The sequence below is a fragment of the Clupea harengus genome, chromosome 5 (assembly GCF_900700415.2).
Source record: "Clupea harengus chromosome 5, Ch_v2.0.2, whole genome shotgun sequence".
Classification (NCBI taxonomy): Eukaryota; Metazoa; Chordata; class Actinopteri; order Clupeiformes; family Clupeidae; genus Clupea; species Clupea harengus.
In genome coordinates, this window is record NC_045156.1 from 29,461,114 (window position 1) to 29,478,611 (window position 17,498).

Consider the following 17,498-nt stretch of genomic DNA (forward strand, 5'->3'; position numbering starts at 1 on the left):
AGATGCAAATAATTAAAAACCTGATGTGCAGCAACCTGGATCAGGCTAGTTCTTCATCCAGACAAAATATGTTTTAATGCAGCCAATACCCAAACACGACTTTAAGCTTCTACCTTCACCCACCCACTGACTGAGGTTCGGCGGGGTTCGGGAGGACATCCGAAGTGCTCCAACTATTAATTTAATGGCTGTTAGCATCCATAGCCAACGTTATCTCCAGCTGATCTTCCTTGCCTGAACACCATGCTGGTTTTAGAAGCTTTAGTTTCCTTATCTTGCTCAAGAACAAAGCTAGTTACATCTGCCTCTTCTCCAGCAACGTAGCCTTACCCCATGCTTCCCAACTATCACCTAGCCCAAACCCTGCTCTTCTACCCTGTACCTGCCCAATGATACCCCTATGCTGAACTGCTTTCCTGTTTTTACCAATGAGCCTGGCTCTTTGGCGTTGCAGTCAGAGTGCAGGTTCCAAACATTCATGCTGCTATGTTCCAAATATATATAAAAAAATGGGATTCCTGCATTCTGCACGGAAATATCTATCAAACTATTTGCCTTGAGATAGGAGACCAACCTCCTTGCTACCACACTAAAGAAACATTTTCCTTCCAAATTAAGAGGACTGATAGGTCGGAACTGGCCTATGTTCATGGCGTTCTTCTCCTTTGGAATGAAATACCACTTGCCAGACGCCACATCCTTGGAATTGTTCCTTTTTTCCACACAATCACCATGAGCTTCCATATATATTTCAAAACATCAGGTGCTCCTTTATAGACACGATAAAGGTACCACGTTAAGGCCAGGACACGACGTAGCCCTTCAGAACGCCTCTTGCACCTCCCTCCGATTTGAGGAATGTCTGCCAGTAACACGAAATCCAATCCAGACGATTGTCTGTATGTAGCTGTTGAAGATACTCCTCTAGGTCTTTTCTTTCAACTTTCAAACTTCCTGTTTTCTCCTGAGTGAAGAAAGACTTCACAAACTTAAATGGATCCTTGTAGAATGCAATTCTAGTTTGTTCTTTCTTCTTCTTTCTTCGCCTGAGGAGCTCCACCCTCCTTAACATAGCCAGTCTACTCTTTACCTCTGCCTGCAGTACACTAATACCTTCATCATCATCTGCTTGTTTCCATTGTTTCTTCAGCTGCCTCCTTTCTCAAATCTATTTCAAACTGTTGTCTTGACTTGGCTTTGCTTGACCTTGATTTTCTTTCCTAGCTTTCTGACAAACAAACTAAAATATCGGCCTAGCAATCTGACACGTGCAAAATTTGACCACATCCATTGATTGTCACAAAATTGAAAAAGCTCCTCTAAAACGGGTATATGGTTTTATATCAGATAAGATAGATAAATAGCTAGAAACTCAATGGGCATGAGTTACTCAATGGGCATGAGTCACTACATAACGTTACTCGATTTGGATGGCAGTATTCATTCAACGTTTAGAGAATCACACAAACTGCGTGAATTTAGAGTCAAACTTGCGGGTTCTGTCGTATATTTCTGTCACGGTGGTTGTTGCCCCCAAAAAAGTGCGTGTGACTTTGCATGGTTAAATTCATTTGGGCATTTTTTGGCTAGGTCAAACTTTTACATTTAGACCAAAACATTATGGCCTCCGTCTCACAATACCTAAGCCAACCTAGAGCATTCCCGACAAAAGCAGCACAAACACTACCTATTTTCTGAAATTCAACAAGGAAGTTCAACTATAAGGCAGTTTAGCCAACAGGTATCCTGTAGGGAGATTATGAAATAGTTTGTTGTACTTCAGACAACAACACATGTGACGACATCAGCAATATTTTACTGGGCTACTTATCATTAGGTCCACTGTCAACTTTGTTGATAATTTGCCGAAGCACTGATGCCATCTTTGCCTACATGCTTATTATTATTATTATTATTATTATTATTATTATTATTATTAATGCTTAAATATTGATTTCAGTCTATTTAATTTTAACTGACCTGCCTGCAAATGACCCGAATATCATTACAAATATTTTAGTTTGTCTCGTAACTGCAGGTGACCGTGGTCTGGTCCCCGCTCATTTTGGATCAATGGTGTCCATAATCTGTTCCCTCGTGATCAGTGAATTTTGCATCACGGCAAGCTGTAAACAAAGAAAAAGCTCCTCTCTTGTTCTTAGTGCATGGCATATTGCACACAGGAGCAGGCAGGATCAGAGCACCTCTTCAGAAAGACAGTAGGTGGAGGAGGACTGTGTAGGCAGCACAGAAAGACATGAAGCAACACCTGAACACAAGGAGGAGGGAGAAGAGGAGAGAAAAAAAGAGAAATGAACTTTGAGTCATTTTTGAGTTGAACACGGGGGCCACTTCTCCTCTCTGCATCTCAACCAGAAGCAGCGGAGCATGACAAATACAAATGGGCCTTGAATAAGGTCAGACTCATTCCTAAATGATTTCACATTTATGAAGACCTGTCAAATTCACAGATTTTCTTGATTTTGATCAGGTGTCATAAATGATCAAGACTTCTCAAACCAGTTCTGTAAAATAAACTGCTTGCCCAGGCCAATCTGTTTTATGAATCTTATTAAAACCACTTGACTATGTATCAATTAGTCTTTTTAGTTCTGAAAAGTAGAGTAGAACCAACTAGGACAACCCTTTCACTTCCTGCCACACATTCTTCCCATGACAGTAAACACAGGGCAAGTGCTCCGTCTCACTCACAAAACAAGGTCTCATGACCCTTACTTCTATGGGAAACCAATAAGGACCGCACGCCATATTTAGCTAGGGTGAATCAGGCCCAAACCAGAGGCAGGACAGCTTCGAAAGAAAATAAATAAGCAGGACGGGGCGGCAGTGGTACAGGAGGTAAAGAAGTCGTTTAGTAATCAGAAGGTTGCTAGTTCGATTCTCTGTCGAAGTGTCCTTGAGCAAGGCACTGAACCCCTAATTGCTCCTGATGTGCAGTGTGCCATCAGTGTAAATGTAAAATGTGTATACATTGTAAGTCGCACATATGTAAGTCGCTTTGGATAAAAGCGTCCGGTAAATGACTAAATGTAAATGTAAATGTAAAAGCAAGTACTGCTGAAGTGGACAGAGCAACCTAGGACCCAGCAACAACAGACTACCTGAAGTGATAGCAAGGAGCAGGAGACATGACAAAGATGCAAGCTGTTAGACATCTGCTTGGTTGAGTAGTGCATGAGTATCACACAAAGCACTATACGTTACCCATATGGTTGTTATTCCCTTGATGTATCATTGGTCAAACCAGAGTGCAGAGCTTTGTTGCCAACTGTATACTATGCAGTGTTAATTTCGTTGACGAAAACTATGACGACAAATATGCGTTGTCCCAAGACGAGACTAAGACGTGATGAAAACAGATCTTTGAAAATAAAAACTATGACTAAATCTATTTTAACTTTTGTTGACGAGACGAGATGAAAATGTTGGTGGTTGACTAACTCACAATAATAATTTTTTTCTAAACTTGCATGCACCTTACATCATTGGTTGAATGTCGCCAGGCCCTGTATCCCTCCTCCACTCCCTGAGATGCCCAGACATGCAAATGACGCCCTAACAAACGTTATATGATGGCAAGTTCAAGCACTCGGGACTGGAAGAAAAAGAAGAATAGATATCTGGACAATCTTATAACTTGACAGAAAATAAAACACAATGCACCGCAATAACGGGAGAGAAACCATGTGGCTTCAAAATAGGTGGGAAGAACACAACACACCTCAAGAGGCACCTGAAAGCGCAAAACCCTGCAATTTATGCCACAGTAAATTAGCTAGTAACTGTCAATGATAACTAGCTAATGTTAACTAGTTATTAGCATATATTAGCCAACGTTAAGTCAACTTCAAAGGGGCAGTCAAGTGTATAGGGTGTCAGCTTGGATAGCTAGCTAATAATTATCGATTGAAGCCTCCCGTTAGCCTTGGCAAATGTTCGCCAAAACTTTTAGCTACCTAACGTTAACTAACGATACGGTGGCATAGCTAAGTTATACTTGCTATCGATAGCTAGTAAACTCAATGCAGAATGGACTATAGGACAGGCCATGCATAACAATCAAGAACAAATACATGAATATGTGATTGGTTTACATATCCTTGTCTATTTGGGCAATTGTTATTATCATTGGCACCACTTTCCAGTGTCAAAACTAGCCGTCTAGCTAAATTTGTTGGTTATCAGGTTGCACAGCAATTCATATGAAGGATAAAGTATTGCCTTTAAATAATAATTTTCATTGAATTAATTGAAATTCAGCTGTAGGCATATGCTAATTGTATTCTCAATTTAAGTACGGCAAGCTAGCCTTATGCAGTTGTAGACACAACACAGGGGTCTCTGGGCCTAAGAAGGGAAGGAAAGGAGTTTAATGTGGTTATAAGATGGACTATTAAATGTGACTAAAACTAGACTAAAAGTTTCCGTCAACGAAAACTAGACTAAAACTAAGAAGGATTAAAATGACTAAATGTGACTAAAACTAATATGCATTTTCGTCTTAAGACTAAATCTAAAAGAGCTGCCAAAATGAACACTGATACTATGAACAAATGGCACCAGGTGCTGTGTGGATATAGGTGGCCAAATGTGCTCTATCCATGGTATGTCAGCATTCAAGGCCCTGAAAGGGCACATACCACCACTCTCCACTACTGCTGATAAAAGGTCAGATAAAAGGTCATGTTCAATTAACCTGAGCTTTTCAGGAGCCTGGCGTAGACAAAGCCACGTCAAATGAGGACATGGAAAGACTGGTCTTCTCCAAATTCCACAAAGATCAGCTCTATGATGTGCATGACTGCAGCTGCTCCAGACTGCTCTTCACTAAAAAAAAAATTCTGGATATTCTCTGTTCCAAAATTTGTCCAGTAACACTTCCATTTTCCATAATAGTTTTGCTGTTTATTAGCTTTAATGACTTAATAACCCTTAATGGAGAACTGGCAATAATGGCAAAACATAGTTGAACTAGCTAGATTTCCAACAGTTGCCGTTAAAACATTTGTGTATTAGCTACCCAATTCACTTCATCGTTTAGGTAGAGAAATAAATATAATGTGACAGACTTCTCCCGTAGACTATCAGGCCCACATTCACCCACCTGAGCTATATGATGACTCCAGTTCTCTGTGTTTGTCACCAGTCTACGTACCTGTGTAGTGTGGAATATTTAGCCATGTTTTCACCACAGCACTGTGTCTTGCTAGTTTTTCATTAGGCAAATCTAAGGCTAACAGCTAGCAGCGAGAGAGGAGTCAATCACATAGTGCAAAGAATCAGTGTGCATGGGAGAGTTCGGCAAATCATTTGAATCCTATGGATTTATAGTCTAACAATAAAACTGAATGTCCTTGAAAATATTGTGCGACTGCAATAACAAACTACTAATACTAACACTTCGGACAATACTTGATCTTTCTGTGGGTGGGTGGTATGCATGACCACGCTCCACCCCTGTAAGTCGACACCGCCAGCCCCCTAGGACAATGCACGGACAACACCCAGGTGAGCTTCTGTATGAACAGGGACAGCAAATCGTCCAGACCATTTACGCTGAGTTATACCCCACAAACTAGTGATTTTCTTTTGTATTAAAGCACAAATGCAATGGAAACTAATGTTGCCTCATCTTTCAACAGGGCTGTGGTCAGACTTGGCCTACTGTTCACTCACTATTCCCTATAAACTTCTGTCAAGTTCACCGCTTTAGGGACAAAAGCAAATTTGGAACACTACATTCAAAGTGAATCTATGTTGGTAACCTTAGCAACTTTAAACTCCTTGCCCTGAAAAAAAAAAAAAAAAAAAAAATGAGAGTGTATATCTAACCTTAGCTAAAATGCTGTGAGTATTCGCTAGTTCAAGAAAGAAAGCATTCACAACATCTGCATCAGTCATTCATGTTTTTCCTGAACCTTCAACCAAAACATTTACCGTGGTGAATCTTACTTGTAACGTTAAACCACTTGCATTGAACCTAACATAACCTCTACTTGAGTTGTTAACCATAACTAGGCAATGGGACTTGGATAAGCCCTTTTATTTTAAATTTAAAGGGACCGAATATAAATGTACTTTTCATGTAGAAACACTGTCCAGTTCATATCTGAAACAGACTTAAGAAACACAGAACGAAATCGTGCATTAGCAGCATAAACATATTGTTGTAGGTGAACTTTTGTTATAGTACATTTGACTTTGGAACCACTGTTTAAAGCTACTGACATTTTCAAAGCTAGTACAACACATCAGGATCACAAAAACAACATGAATCTGTCCCTCAACTCCAAACTGTGTTCATGTAAACTGTAAACTGTGGTTGGAATAGCTGTGACTGGAGTAACATATTCTCCCGGTATCATAGATGTAAGGGTCATACAGATGCCACAGAGACAAATATCATCAGAAATGACTTACATAAATATGACTAATCCTGGAGTTGCATTTGCATGATTCTCACAAGGACACAAAACAACACAAGTTTTCTCCCCTGCTAGAAGTATTTGATTTATCAACCAGCTCCACTTAGCCTGGTGCTGCCAACCCAAATCTCAAAAGCTCTGTCCACAAAGAAAGTTACACGCTGTACCAATCGCTTGGAAAGCATTCTTTAGTCTAAGCTAATTAACATCTTGTAGTGAATGTGACTTCATAATTCACCCTTGCAACTTCCACAATGTAACCAATCCCTGCAGTTTCCAGACCATAATGTATGCCAGGTAGAGCAGAGCATGTCATAGACGATTATTCTATCCTGAACAGCCCTTATTACCCATTGCTCTCCATCCAACCTAGTTTTAATGCATAGACTGAATTAGAATGAATTCTGTTTTCAAAAGACCTTTCAGCAGCAAAATGCATTATTCTCATTTAAAAACAAACCTAGGACACAGGGATGAATCCATTTGTACCAACTGTAGAGCAGCCTTAAGGACCGTGTAATTACACCTGACAAATGAAATAAAGTCTATTAAAGTCCATTACAGACTTGGTGGCGGTAATTCTGTGAATTACTGAGTGCTGAAGAGACTGACATTTACAGAACACCCCGTGACTAAGAGAGCACCTCCTCTGCAATGCTTGTCTACTAGACAGTCTGCAATAAAGCTTGTTTTACGTAACTGCACTGGTACTGTAGCATTAGAGAGAGAAGTGCAACATATACTGTACTTCCTCGCTAATAGTGGTTAAAAACCCTCTAAGGGTACCTCAGAATGAGTGGGCAGAATCACCTGGAGCGAGTCTGCACTGTAAAAGTGAAATACAGTGTGAAATTGCAGAAAGCTATTTATATTCAAAAACCCTATGACAAAATGTACAGAAAAGGTCTACCCTGAAACGGGCTAGGTGCCTCAGTTATATACTGATATACTGTATGCACTACTTAAGGGGGGCAAAGTAGACAGCTACGCTACCACACAACTTCTCAATACTGCAACAGCATTGCACCGGCCAGCCAGCCTACACAGAGAGGCACCAAGATCTATTTATTTGGACTAGAATGTTAGTCAGTGAAGGAGCAATGCTACCTAATATCCATACTGGATAAAAAAAGGAATGCTTTGCACCTGAACTCTGAAATGCTTATTTAGTGATCATTATGTTTAAAAGCATACTAAATAATGACCATGGTTTAAGATTACGATGGTTCTTCTCATTCTGTTCAGTTTTCCCTCAGGAAAAGGCTGCACGGCTAACTGTGTGGTCCAGGTCGCAGGATCTGAACTAGTCGGGCAAATTCATAAATTGGTGCCTATATTGAACTTTTTGAGCGTTTACGCGTTATTGTTGTTCCACGTTTGGCAGCTGTACCCTTGAGTTCCAAAAGCGGATGTGTGCACGACGGAGGCATGGGTGGTTGGGGTTAAGGTGTCCTCTTCCAGTTGGCCATAAGAGATGGCTGGCTGAAGGGTTTGAGGTCATTGATCTGTGTAACAGTAGGAGTCGGGTGGTGCCAGGGTCAGGCGTGGCAACGGGAGCAGTTGCTCACTGTAGAAAACAATCTTTGACTGCCCTTGTTTTTAGTTGCTTTTTAATGCTGTTTTTTAAAGAGAGAAAAAGACCAGCTGTGACACCCTACACCTGTCCAATACCTGCAAGTCTGTACCACACACACACACACACACACACACACACACACACACACACACACACACACACACACACACACACACACACACACACACACAGACACACACAGACATCTAAATCAGGGCTTTTAATATTTAACTGCCACTAATGGTCTGTTCCTCTCCTTTGCCTTGCATCGGTCCCAAGATCTGAAACCCTTTTCTATTTTTAGAACTAACTATAACTATATTTATAATGTATATAAAACTATTTGACAAGTTACAGGAATTGCTGTTCTAAAATCCTTCTGGTTTGTTCAACACCACCTCAGTAGCCGTCCAAGGATCCCATCCTATCCCATCCTCCTCCTGTTGGTGATGGAATGGGCCTGATTAATACAACTACAGCTCTTGTGTTCTGTTCTGATTAATCCAACTACAGCTCTTCTGTTCTGATTAATCCAACTACAGCTCTTCTGTTCAGGGCCTGATTAATCCAACTACAGCTCTTCTGTTCTGATTAATCCAACTACAGCTCTTCTGTTCTGATTAATACAACTACAGCTCTTCTGTTCAGAGCCTGATTAACACAACTACAGTTCTTCTGTTCTGATTAATACAACTACAGCTCTTCTGTCCAGGGCCTGATTAATCCAACTACAGCTCTTCTGTTCTGATTAATACAACTACAGCTCTTCTGTCCAGGGCCTGATTAATCCAACTACAGCTCTTGTGTTCTGATTAATCCAACTACAGCTCTTCTGTTCTGATGAATACAACTACAGCTCTTCTGTTCAGGGCCTGATGAATACAACTACAGCTCTTCTGTTCTGATTAATCCAACTACAGCTCTTCTGTCCAGGGCCTGATGAATACAACTACAGCTCTTCTGTTCTGATTAATACAACTACAGCTCTTCTGTTCAGGGCCTGATTAATACAACTACAGCTCTTCTGTTCTGATTAATACAACTACAGCTCTTCTGTCCAGGGTCTGATTAATCCAACTACACCTCTTCTGTTCAGGGCCTGATTAATACAACTACAGCTCTTCTGTTCTGATTAATACAACTACAGCTCTTCTGTCCAGGGCCTGATTAATACAACTACAGCTCTTCTGTTCAGCACAGTCAGAAGAACATCTAGGAGAGAGTGCCACTGCAAGCTAATTGTCAGCAAGGGTAGTTCATGCAGAGTTTGCATAAGAAAAAAAATACATTTCAGATGTCCAGTTGTCTATGCACTACATCAATGATGAATTAACTGTAGTCTCCCTCACTCACTTGCAAATCTTTTCAAGAGAAACTAGCAGTCACAACTGGCACATTCGACCATTTTTTTTTTTTTTCCCAATGACCACTGAAGATAACTCACAAACCTGTCCAGGACACTCAGTGATCATATAAGAAGATTACTCCTATGACGAGTTCAAAACCACATACCTGTTGGGCTGCTCACAGGGACTCTAAGGTAAGATCAGTATCAGGGTTCAGAGCTCATCTTTCTACACACAACACCAAAATATGTCTAGAAATTCCATATTTAAATATGGAAACCTATGAAAGACATGACATACCACAGTTAACTTTCTTGGCTTTAACAAATGTGTTACTTTTCAACTCAGCCTAACATTTCTTTGTTATAATTGCTTAATTTGTTGCATGTCTGCATTTGTGGCAGAAAGAAAGAAAGAGAATGAGACACACACACACACACACACACACACACACACACACACACACACACACACACACACACACACACACACACACACACACACACACACACACACACACACACACACACACACACACACACACTCAGAGAGAGAGGTAGGCAGGTACACAGATTAATGGACAGATGGAATGGACAGACAGAAGTCATGTCCTGAATGGAAATGTCTGGGTTCTTTGCAAGGATGACAACAGGACAATGATATCTGGCTGGAGAACCCCAATGACAAAGCCTGTGGATTGATACAATTAGTGAGAAGAGGAGAGTGTAGACCATTCCCTTTAAGATACTTAAATATTGAACTACTTATTCCTTAAAGGTACAGGTGAAAGATTGATATTTAAACTCAACAGCCAATAAAATGACACCCCTCTCTTCTGTGCTCCTGAGGCAACATGTTGATTGGCTGGAGTTGTTTAAGGCTTGGTATGAACTACTATGTTTATTCATTTACAAAGCCAGGACTGCGTACTAACTCCAGCGTTTTTTTTTAGCGCACACACAAAACATACAGCTAGAGGACTGTGAGGAGCAATTTGCTCAATTTGATCGAAAGTATATTGGATTAGAATCGCAGAGTATATCTTTAAGTATATTTCCAACATACTTCTTCTCAAATCAACTTCAATCTTAACCATGAAGTGCTAACACTTGTCCAAAACTTGGTATGCAGACACTCTTTCTAAACATCTGTACTGTGTATACCTACATTAACACACTGTTTACAATTTGATCAATTAGCACTTTGGGTGTGGGTATGGGTGAGCTCATACATTACAGTGTCCAGTAGAATTTTTATATCAGTGGTTCGGAGCTGGTACAGCAATGGTCTCCACAGGTAACAGTAAACCTGGAGTTCTGTCAGGCATAACTGGGTGCCTCTAACTTACTGACAAAACCAAATGTGAATCAGGCATTGGGAAACATCTGCTAATGACCGCGGACAGCCAGCCAGCCAGCCACAGCTTCTCATAGAGGAATTCCAAGCATGTCTCTGCTTGGAGGATATAAACAATTGGGAGTCTGGCAGCTGTGATTTCCCCTCTGGGAGACACACAAAGGGGGGCACACAAGAGGCAAAACAGGGCCAAAAGTAAGGAATGTGCAGAATGAGTCACCATTCATGTCATGGCACGTCGCTACCACTGCTATGTCACATCCTCCTCATAGACGTTAGCCATCGTTAGCCAACACCTTGCCTTACTATGAACCGATAACCGTGTCAAGGGGGATAATAGTGAATTAATTAGGGCTGAACGATTAATAGTATTTGCGATTTAATCGCGATATGATAGAACGCGGTTTTCTAACCGCAACGTTCGCGATTAAAACGTGGTCTAAAACAAAAAATAAGATGGTAAATTTTGCACACAGTGTTTAAAAAGTGCATGCCTTGTGTTTATTCTTACAATGACTTTGTTTAAATTACTTAAATGCACAGTGGCAAAACCACCGATTTGTTGTTCTTGATTCTGTAATGAGCAGTTAAATAAAAATGTAAAATGTGGAAAATTATATTTTACCTTAAATGTATCTAATATTGTGATGGTCATATTTAAATAATTTATTACGATTTGTTGGGAAAAAAATTAGGATAAAATAAAAAAAAAATCGCATATTAAATCGCAATCGCAATATTGGGGGGAAAAAAATCGCAATTACATTATTTTCCCAAATCGTTCAGCCCTAGAATGAATCATAAAGTTTCCAAATCATTAAAAAAAGTAATAATTTCACTTCAGCCTACTGTGAAACAAAAATGTCTGGTTTCATCCTTTTCAATTTCAGTGCGCAACATTAGCCAAGTTATCTTAGAGAATCAGAAATAAATAGTCTGTTTGACTATGAAGGTAATCAAAGGGTTGAGGAGGCAAGGGTATGTAAGCTAAAGTGTCTGTGTGGCAAGGTAAGCTTATGGATCACACTCATTCTACATAATCTTTAATTAAGTCTTCATTGCCGGGGTTTCTTGAAAAAATGATACATTGGCAACTATTACTGAACCACATTCTCAATGACATTCCAGGAAGAACATTTAGCGCATGTGATGTATGAGGAGTGTTGATAACCCTGATAAAAGGCTTTTAGCTTCTTTAGGAGTTTGTATTTTTTATGCTAAAACACAACAAAAGCAATAGCGAATATTCTAATATTTTGACATTTCGATATCACAGGATCACAAATTCCTGAAGGGACTGATGAGGACATGTTACATACATGTTAATGTATGTACAGTCAAGCCAGAAAGTCTGCACACCCCTTTCACCTTATCCATGTTGTATTACGTTACAGACATATTCTACAATATATTGAGTTCATGTTTTGTCTCCAAATTCTACAAAAAATAGCCCATAATGACAGAGAAATTTGTGCTAATTTATTAAAAATCAAAATGTAAAATATCATATGAACACAAGTGTGCACACAAATGGAAGAAGTTTGGAACCACCAATAATCTTCCTAGACCTGGCCGCCCGGCCAAACTGAGCAATGGGGGAAGACAGGCCTTGGCCAGGGAGGTGAGCAGGAAGCCGCGGGTCATTCTGACAGAGCTCCAGCGTATCCTTGTGGAGATGGGAGAACCTTTCAGAAGATCAACCATCCAGGCAGCACTCTACCAATCAGGCCTTTTCCTTAGTAAAAGGTATAGAAGTTTGCCAAAAGGCACCTAGAAGACTCTCAAACCATGAGAAACCAGATTCTCTGGTCTGATGAAACCAAAATTGAATTTTTTGGCCTGAATACCAAGCGTCACGTCTGGAGGAAACCAGGCACCGCTCATCACCTGGCTAATACCATCGCTACATTGAAGCATGGCGCTGGCAGCATCATGATGTGGGGATGTTTTTCAGCAGCGGAACGGGGCAACTAGTCCTGATCAAGGGAAAGATGAATGCAGCTAAGCACACCGAGATCCTTGAAGAAAACCTGCTCCAGAGCGCTCTGGACCTCAGACTGGGGCGAAGGTTTACCTTCCAACATGACAACGACCCAAAGCACACAGCCAAGAGAACAAAGCAGTGGCTTCAGAGAAAGTCTGTGCATGTCCTTGAGTGGCCCAGCCAGAGCCCAGACCTGAATCCAATTAAACATCTGTGGAAAGAGCTAAAAAATGGCTGTGTACCGACACTCCCCATCCAATCTGACGGAGCTTGCAAGGATATGCCAAGAGGAATGGGCAAAAATGTCCAGAAACAAGTGTGCCAAGCTCGTAGCTTCTTTCCCAAGACGCCTTGAAGCTGTAATCGCTGCCAAAGGTGCAGCAACCAAGTATTAGGCTAAGGGTGTGTACAGATATGTAACCCCTAAATAACCTTTTTTTGTTAAAAGTTTTCACTTCGTCATTATTGGCTATTGTGTGTAATGAAAATCTATTGTAGTATAAGTCTGTTATGTAATAAAACGTGGAGAAGGTGAAAGGGGTGTGCAGACTTTCCGGCTTGACTGTTTATGTATATTTAAGAAAAATTGTTGGATCAAATTTAGGACTAGGCAGGGCGCTTCTGTAACAGAACACATACCGCAAGTTCCATTGTTTAAAGACTTTAGTCTTGTGCAGGTATTTGGTATACATTGTATTGTCATATAATATTTCAGCACAGAATTAGAGTGTGCATTTGTGACAACTTGCCCCGTGAGGAGGAATTCGACACAGTTCGACCCGTGTACCAACTTTCCCCACCCTCCCCTGCATGGTGACATGTACATACTCTCTCACCTACAATCCAGTGTATCACCGCTGATGGATCCCCATCAGTTTGCTTACCAGGCTAACAGATCTGTAGAAGATGCCATCAACCTGGCTGTTCACTCTACTCTGCAACATCTGGAGTCAAGTAACACCTATGCGCGCGCATGCTGTTTATTGACTTTAGCTCAGCCTTCAACACAATTGATCCACTCATTCTCTTCTCCAGGCTGCAAGCCATGAACATCGACATAGCTGTGTGTCACTGGATACTGGACTTCCTGAGAAACAGAACTCAAACAGTCAAAGTCAACAACGCAACATCATGCCCTCTGACCCTCAACACTGGTGCGCCGCAAGGCTGTGTGCTATCTCCTCTTTTGTTCTCCATCTACACAAATGACCTGAGATCTCACCACCACTCCGTCAAGATGCTCAAATATGCAGATGACACCACCATCATCGGCCTAATCAGAGATGAGGATGAGTCTCAGTACATCAAGAAAGTGAACTGGGCTGTAGACTGGTGTAGGAAGAACAAGTTCCATATTAACGCCTCAAAAACTAAGGAAATAGTTGTGGACTTGAGAAGGAGGCCTAACACCAAAGCCTTAGTTAATATATTTGACCAGCCCATAACCCTTACAGAGTCCTTTACATTTCTGGGCTCTTACATCAGCCAAAATTTCACCTCCCACCTTATCAAAAAAGCCCAACAAAGACTGTATTTCCTCAACTGACAACTGAAAAAGTTTCATGTGAACAAACACCTTTTGGTGCTCTTCTATAAAGCCATCATAGAAAGTATCATCACCGCATCAATATCTGTCTGGTATGGAAGTTCTGACAGTCGCACAAAGATGAAACTTTTTTTTCCTATCCCCATCTCCCCCCTCCTTACTGGACTGAGCTACCTATGACAAAAGAATACCACCAACATTGTTGTGTGGCAATAAAGTTTTTTTTTATCTATCTGGGGGTATTTTACACAGCATTTACCAAGTTGTCCACAGAAGTGCACAAAAATCCCTGTTCCATGAGTTTACTCTGGTAGGGTTAAGACACATGTGTCAAACTCTGTGCCAGATCCCGCTCGCCAAGCCATTTCATCCGGCCCGCCGGCTCCTCTGAATGTTGCAAAATGTTCCATTGATTAGAATGGGCCACGATGTCATTTTATTCGGCCCGCCAGGTAATATCTAATGTCTATCAGAGCTGGCCTGCCGCAGCCGCCGGTATGTCGCACGCGCCACTAATACTGCAAGTCCCACAATGCACTGCCACCGCGTTGGTAGCCTACGTCAGTTGAGACATGCAAGCGCGAGCCCTTGCCCCACTGTCTGCAGCCTCATCACCTGAAGTCAAAGTTTAGCTTGCGGCCTGTCTCTCTCCCCCCCCAAAAAATGGCCAAACGAAAGGTGGACTTTGAAAACAGGGGTTTTCAAGAGAGGTGGGAGGCAGAATATATGTTTGCCGATGTAAAGGGCAAACCTGTATGTCTTGTGTGCTGATGTGGCTGTAATGAAAGAATATAATTTAAGACGGCACTATGAAACAAAACACCAAGACAAGTATAAACATCTGGACATGAAACAGAAGCTCCAGAAGGTAGAGGAGTTGAAAAGAAGGCTGATGTCACAGCAGACTGTGTTCGTAAAAGCCAAATCACAAAGTGAAGCTGCTGTGAAGGCAAGCTTTATTGTAGTAGCGATCGCTAAAGCAGCTCGACCCTTTACCGAGGGAGATTTAGCAAGAACTGCATTATAAAAGTTTGCGACATCGTGTGCCCTGATAAAAGGCAAGAATTTTAAAATGTGAGCCTGAGCAGAAACACGGTTGCTGATTGTGTATGTGACCTTGCCACCGGTCTACAACAACAGCTGATGGGAAAGGGAAAATATTTCCCTTGCTGTGGATGAGAGCAGCCACACATCTAATACTGCCCAGCTGTCAATCTTCATCTGTGGAGTGGACTCGACTCTGTGCGTTATAGAGGAACGTTTGGGATTTAAATCAATGCATGGCACAACTACTGGGAAATATCTCTTTGAAGAGGTATCCAAATGTGTAAATGAAAAGGGGCTGCCTTGGGAGAAACTTGTAGGACTGACCACAGATGGAGCGCCTGCGATGTGCAGAAAAGAGAGCCATAAGAAATGAATGCCACTGATGTTTATTTTATTGTTAAATTTGATCTCTGTGTTTATAGGCAATAACTAAATGGCCTTAGCTTTAGGCCGCTTGTCCCAGATTCAATAGGCCTATGTTAAACTTAACTTCATGTTTACATATGAAAAAATATGATATTCCTTTTTTTTTATATAAATATTGGAATATATCCGGCCCTCAACTTGGACGCAGTTTTTCATTTTGGCCCTCTGTGTATTTCAGTTTGACACCCCTGGGTTAAGACATAATTTCCCGTACACATTCGTAACTTATATGCTACATAAGCGTGGAAATCAATTAAAATATGCGGTGGGACACACACAAAAAAAAAAATCAGATTAGCTACATAATTTCTGCTTGCAAGATGCTATTGTTACCTTGGCACGAAGTATCGATATATTTTTTCAAACATAAATCCCGTCAAAACTGGATTTATTCACATAACCATCCCGGCTTTTCAGAGGATCACTGCCCTCTGTCCCCAAGTAGGGGTGCTTGATATAACGGTAACAATCATTCAACAACCAGCAATCAGTGCCACCGAAGAAGGTTAAAATAGTTTGAGTACACTTTCAAATGTTTCTTTTGTATGACCATCACATCCTATTCATAAATAATGCACATTACCTGACATCAGATTTTTTAAAACTATTGTCTTTTTAAGTAATATTGTCTTTTTAAGCATACATTTTCAGCTGATATTGTGAATTGTTTTAGTGCAGCAGAATTGTCTGTGTTGATGTATCATTATCATAGGCTTAATATCTTGACAATATTGTACTGAGAGTTAACCTGTGATTCCTGCCCCTAATGTGTAAGTTTATAGGCCTTAGTTGGTTTTGGCAATAAACAGCAATACAACAAAATGACAAGTAAGAGAACTCACCCATGCGCAGGGGTGGAATCTATTTACCTAAGGGTGAGGGTCATCCTTTGGGCTGTACCTCAAAGTGGGGGAATCTATTTACCTAAGGGTGAGGGTCATCCGTTGGGCTGTACCTCATAGTGGGGGAATCTATTTACCTAAGGGTGAGAGTCATCCTTTGGGCTGTACCTCAGAGCTCAGAGTGGGGGAATCTATTCCTAAAGTAGTATCCAAACCTTAGGTGAGTTACCTGGTATCTAAGCTGGATGGAAGAGCTGGAGTGCATTGGCCCTTTGGAGTGCATTGAAGTTCCATTTTGTGCCACTCCCCCCTCACACCTGAGGCCCTTACGCTGCTGATTGCGCAATACCTCCCCGTAATCCACTGTGTCAAAGTTGGTCCTCCACAGCATCACCTGTAAAACATACATATATTCTAATTCTATCCTTCACACAACCATCTATAGAACAGACACACTGCAGTTAGCCATCCACACCATAACCTGGAACATGCACAAAAAAAGACTCAGGACTGAAACTGGATTGCCATTGTCATTAATTGCTGAAAAATGTGACATGCGATGTATTTTTTGTAAAATGACATTTCTAACACGTAATAAGCAGAAATCTTATCACAAAGGTAAAGGCACTTACAATGAAAGAAAAACACTGTTTAATTCACTCATTTTCAAAAATGTATTTGCGGCCTTTTTCTGAAAGTAAGCATTATCTACATTGCCAACATGTACTCTACTCTGTAAAGAAACATCAAATAAAAAAAGTGCAATTGTAGCTTGATAACTGCAAATTGCTATATTAAACCCTAAAAATGTCAAAGCTGTTCTTCAATGGCTCTTTTTTAAAGAGAAGAATTGCTACTTCAAGCAAGAAAGCAGTCAAAACATACATGTTAGCACAACAACCTGTACGTTTGAACCAACCACTGCAGGT

At 40.9% G+C, this 17,498-nt stretch overlaps 1 protein-coding gene across 1 annotated transcript in view; it reads right to left on the bottom strand.

Moving 5' to 3' along the window:
• The window catches only part of poc1a (POC1 centriolar protein A), a 61,576-nt gene that overhangs the window by 23,942 nt on the left and 20,136 nt on the right, over positions 1-17,498 (bottom strand). Inside the window, exon 9 of the mRNA XM_031568474.2 lies at positions 16,799-16,963. Coding sequence (XP_031424334.1) covers positions 16,799-16,963 — 165 coding nt within the window. The remainder of the gene's footprint in view (positions 1-16,798; positions 16,964-17,498) is intronic.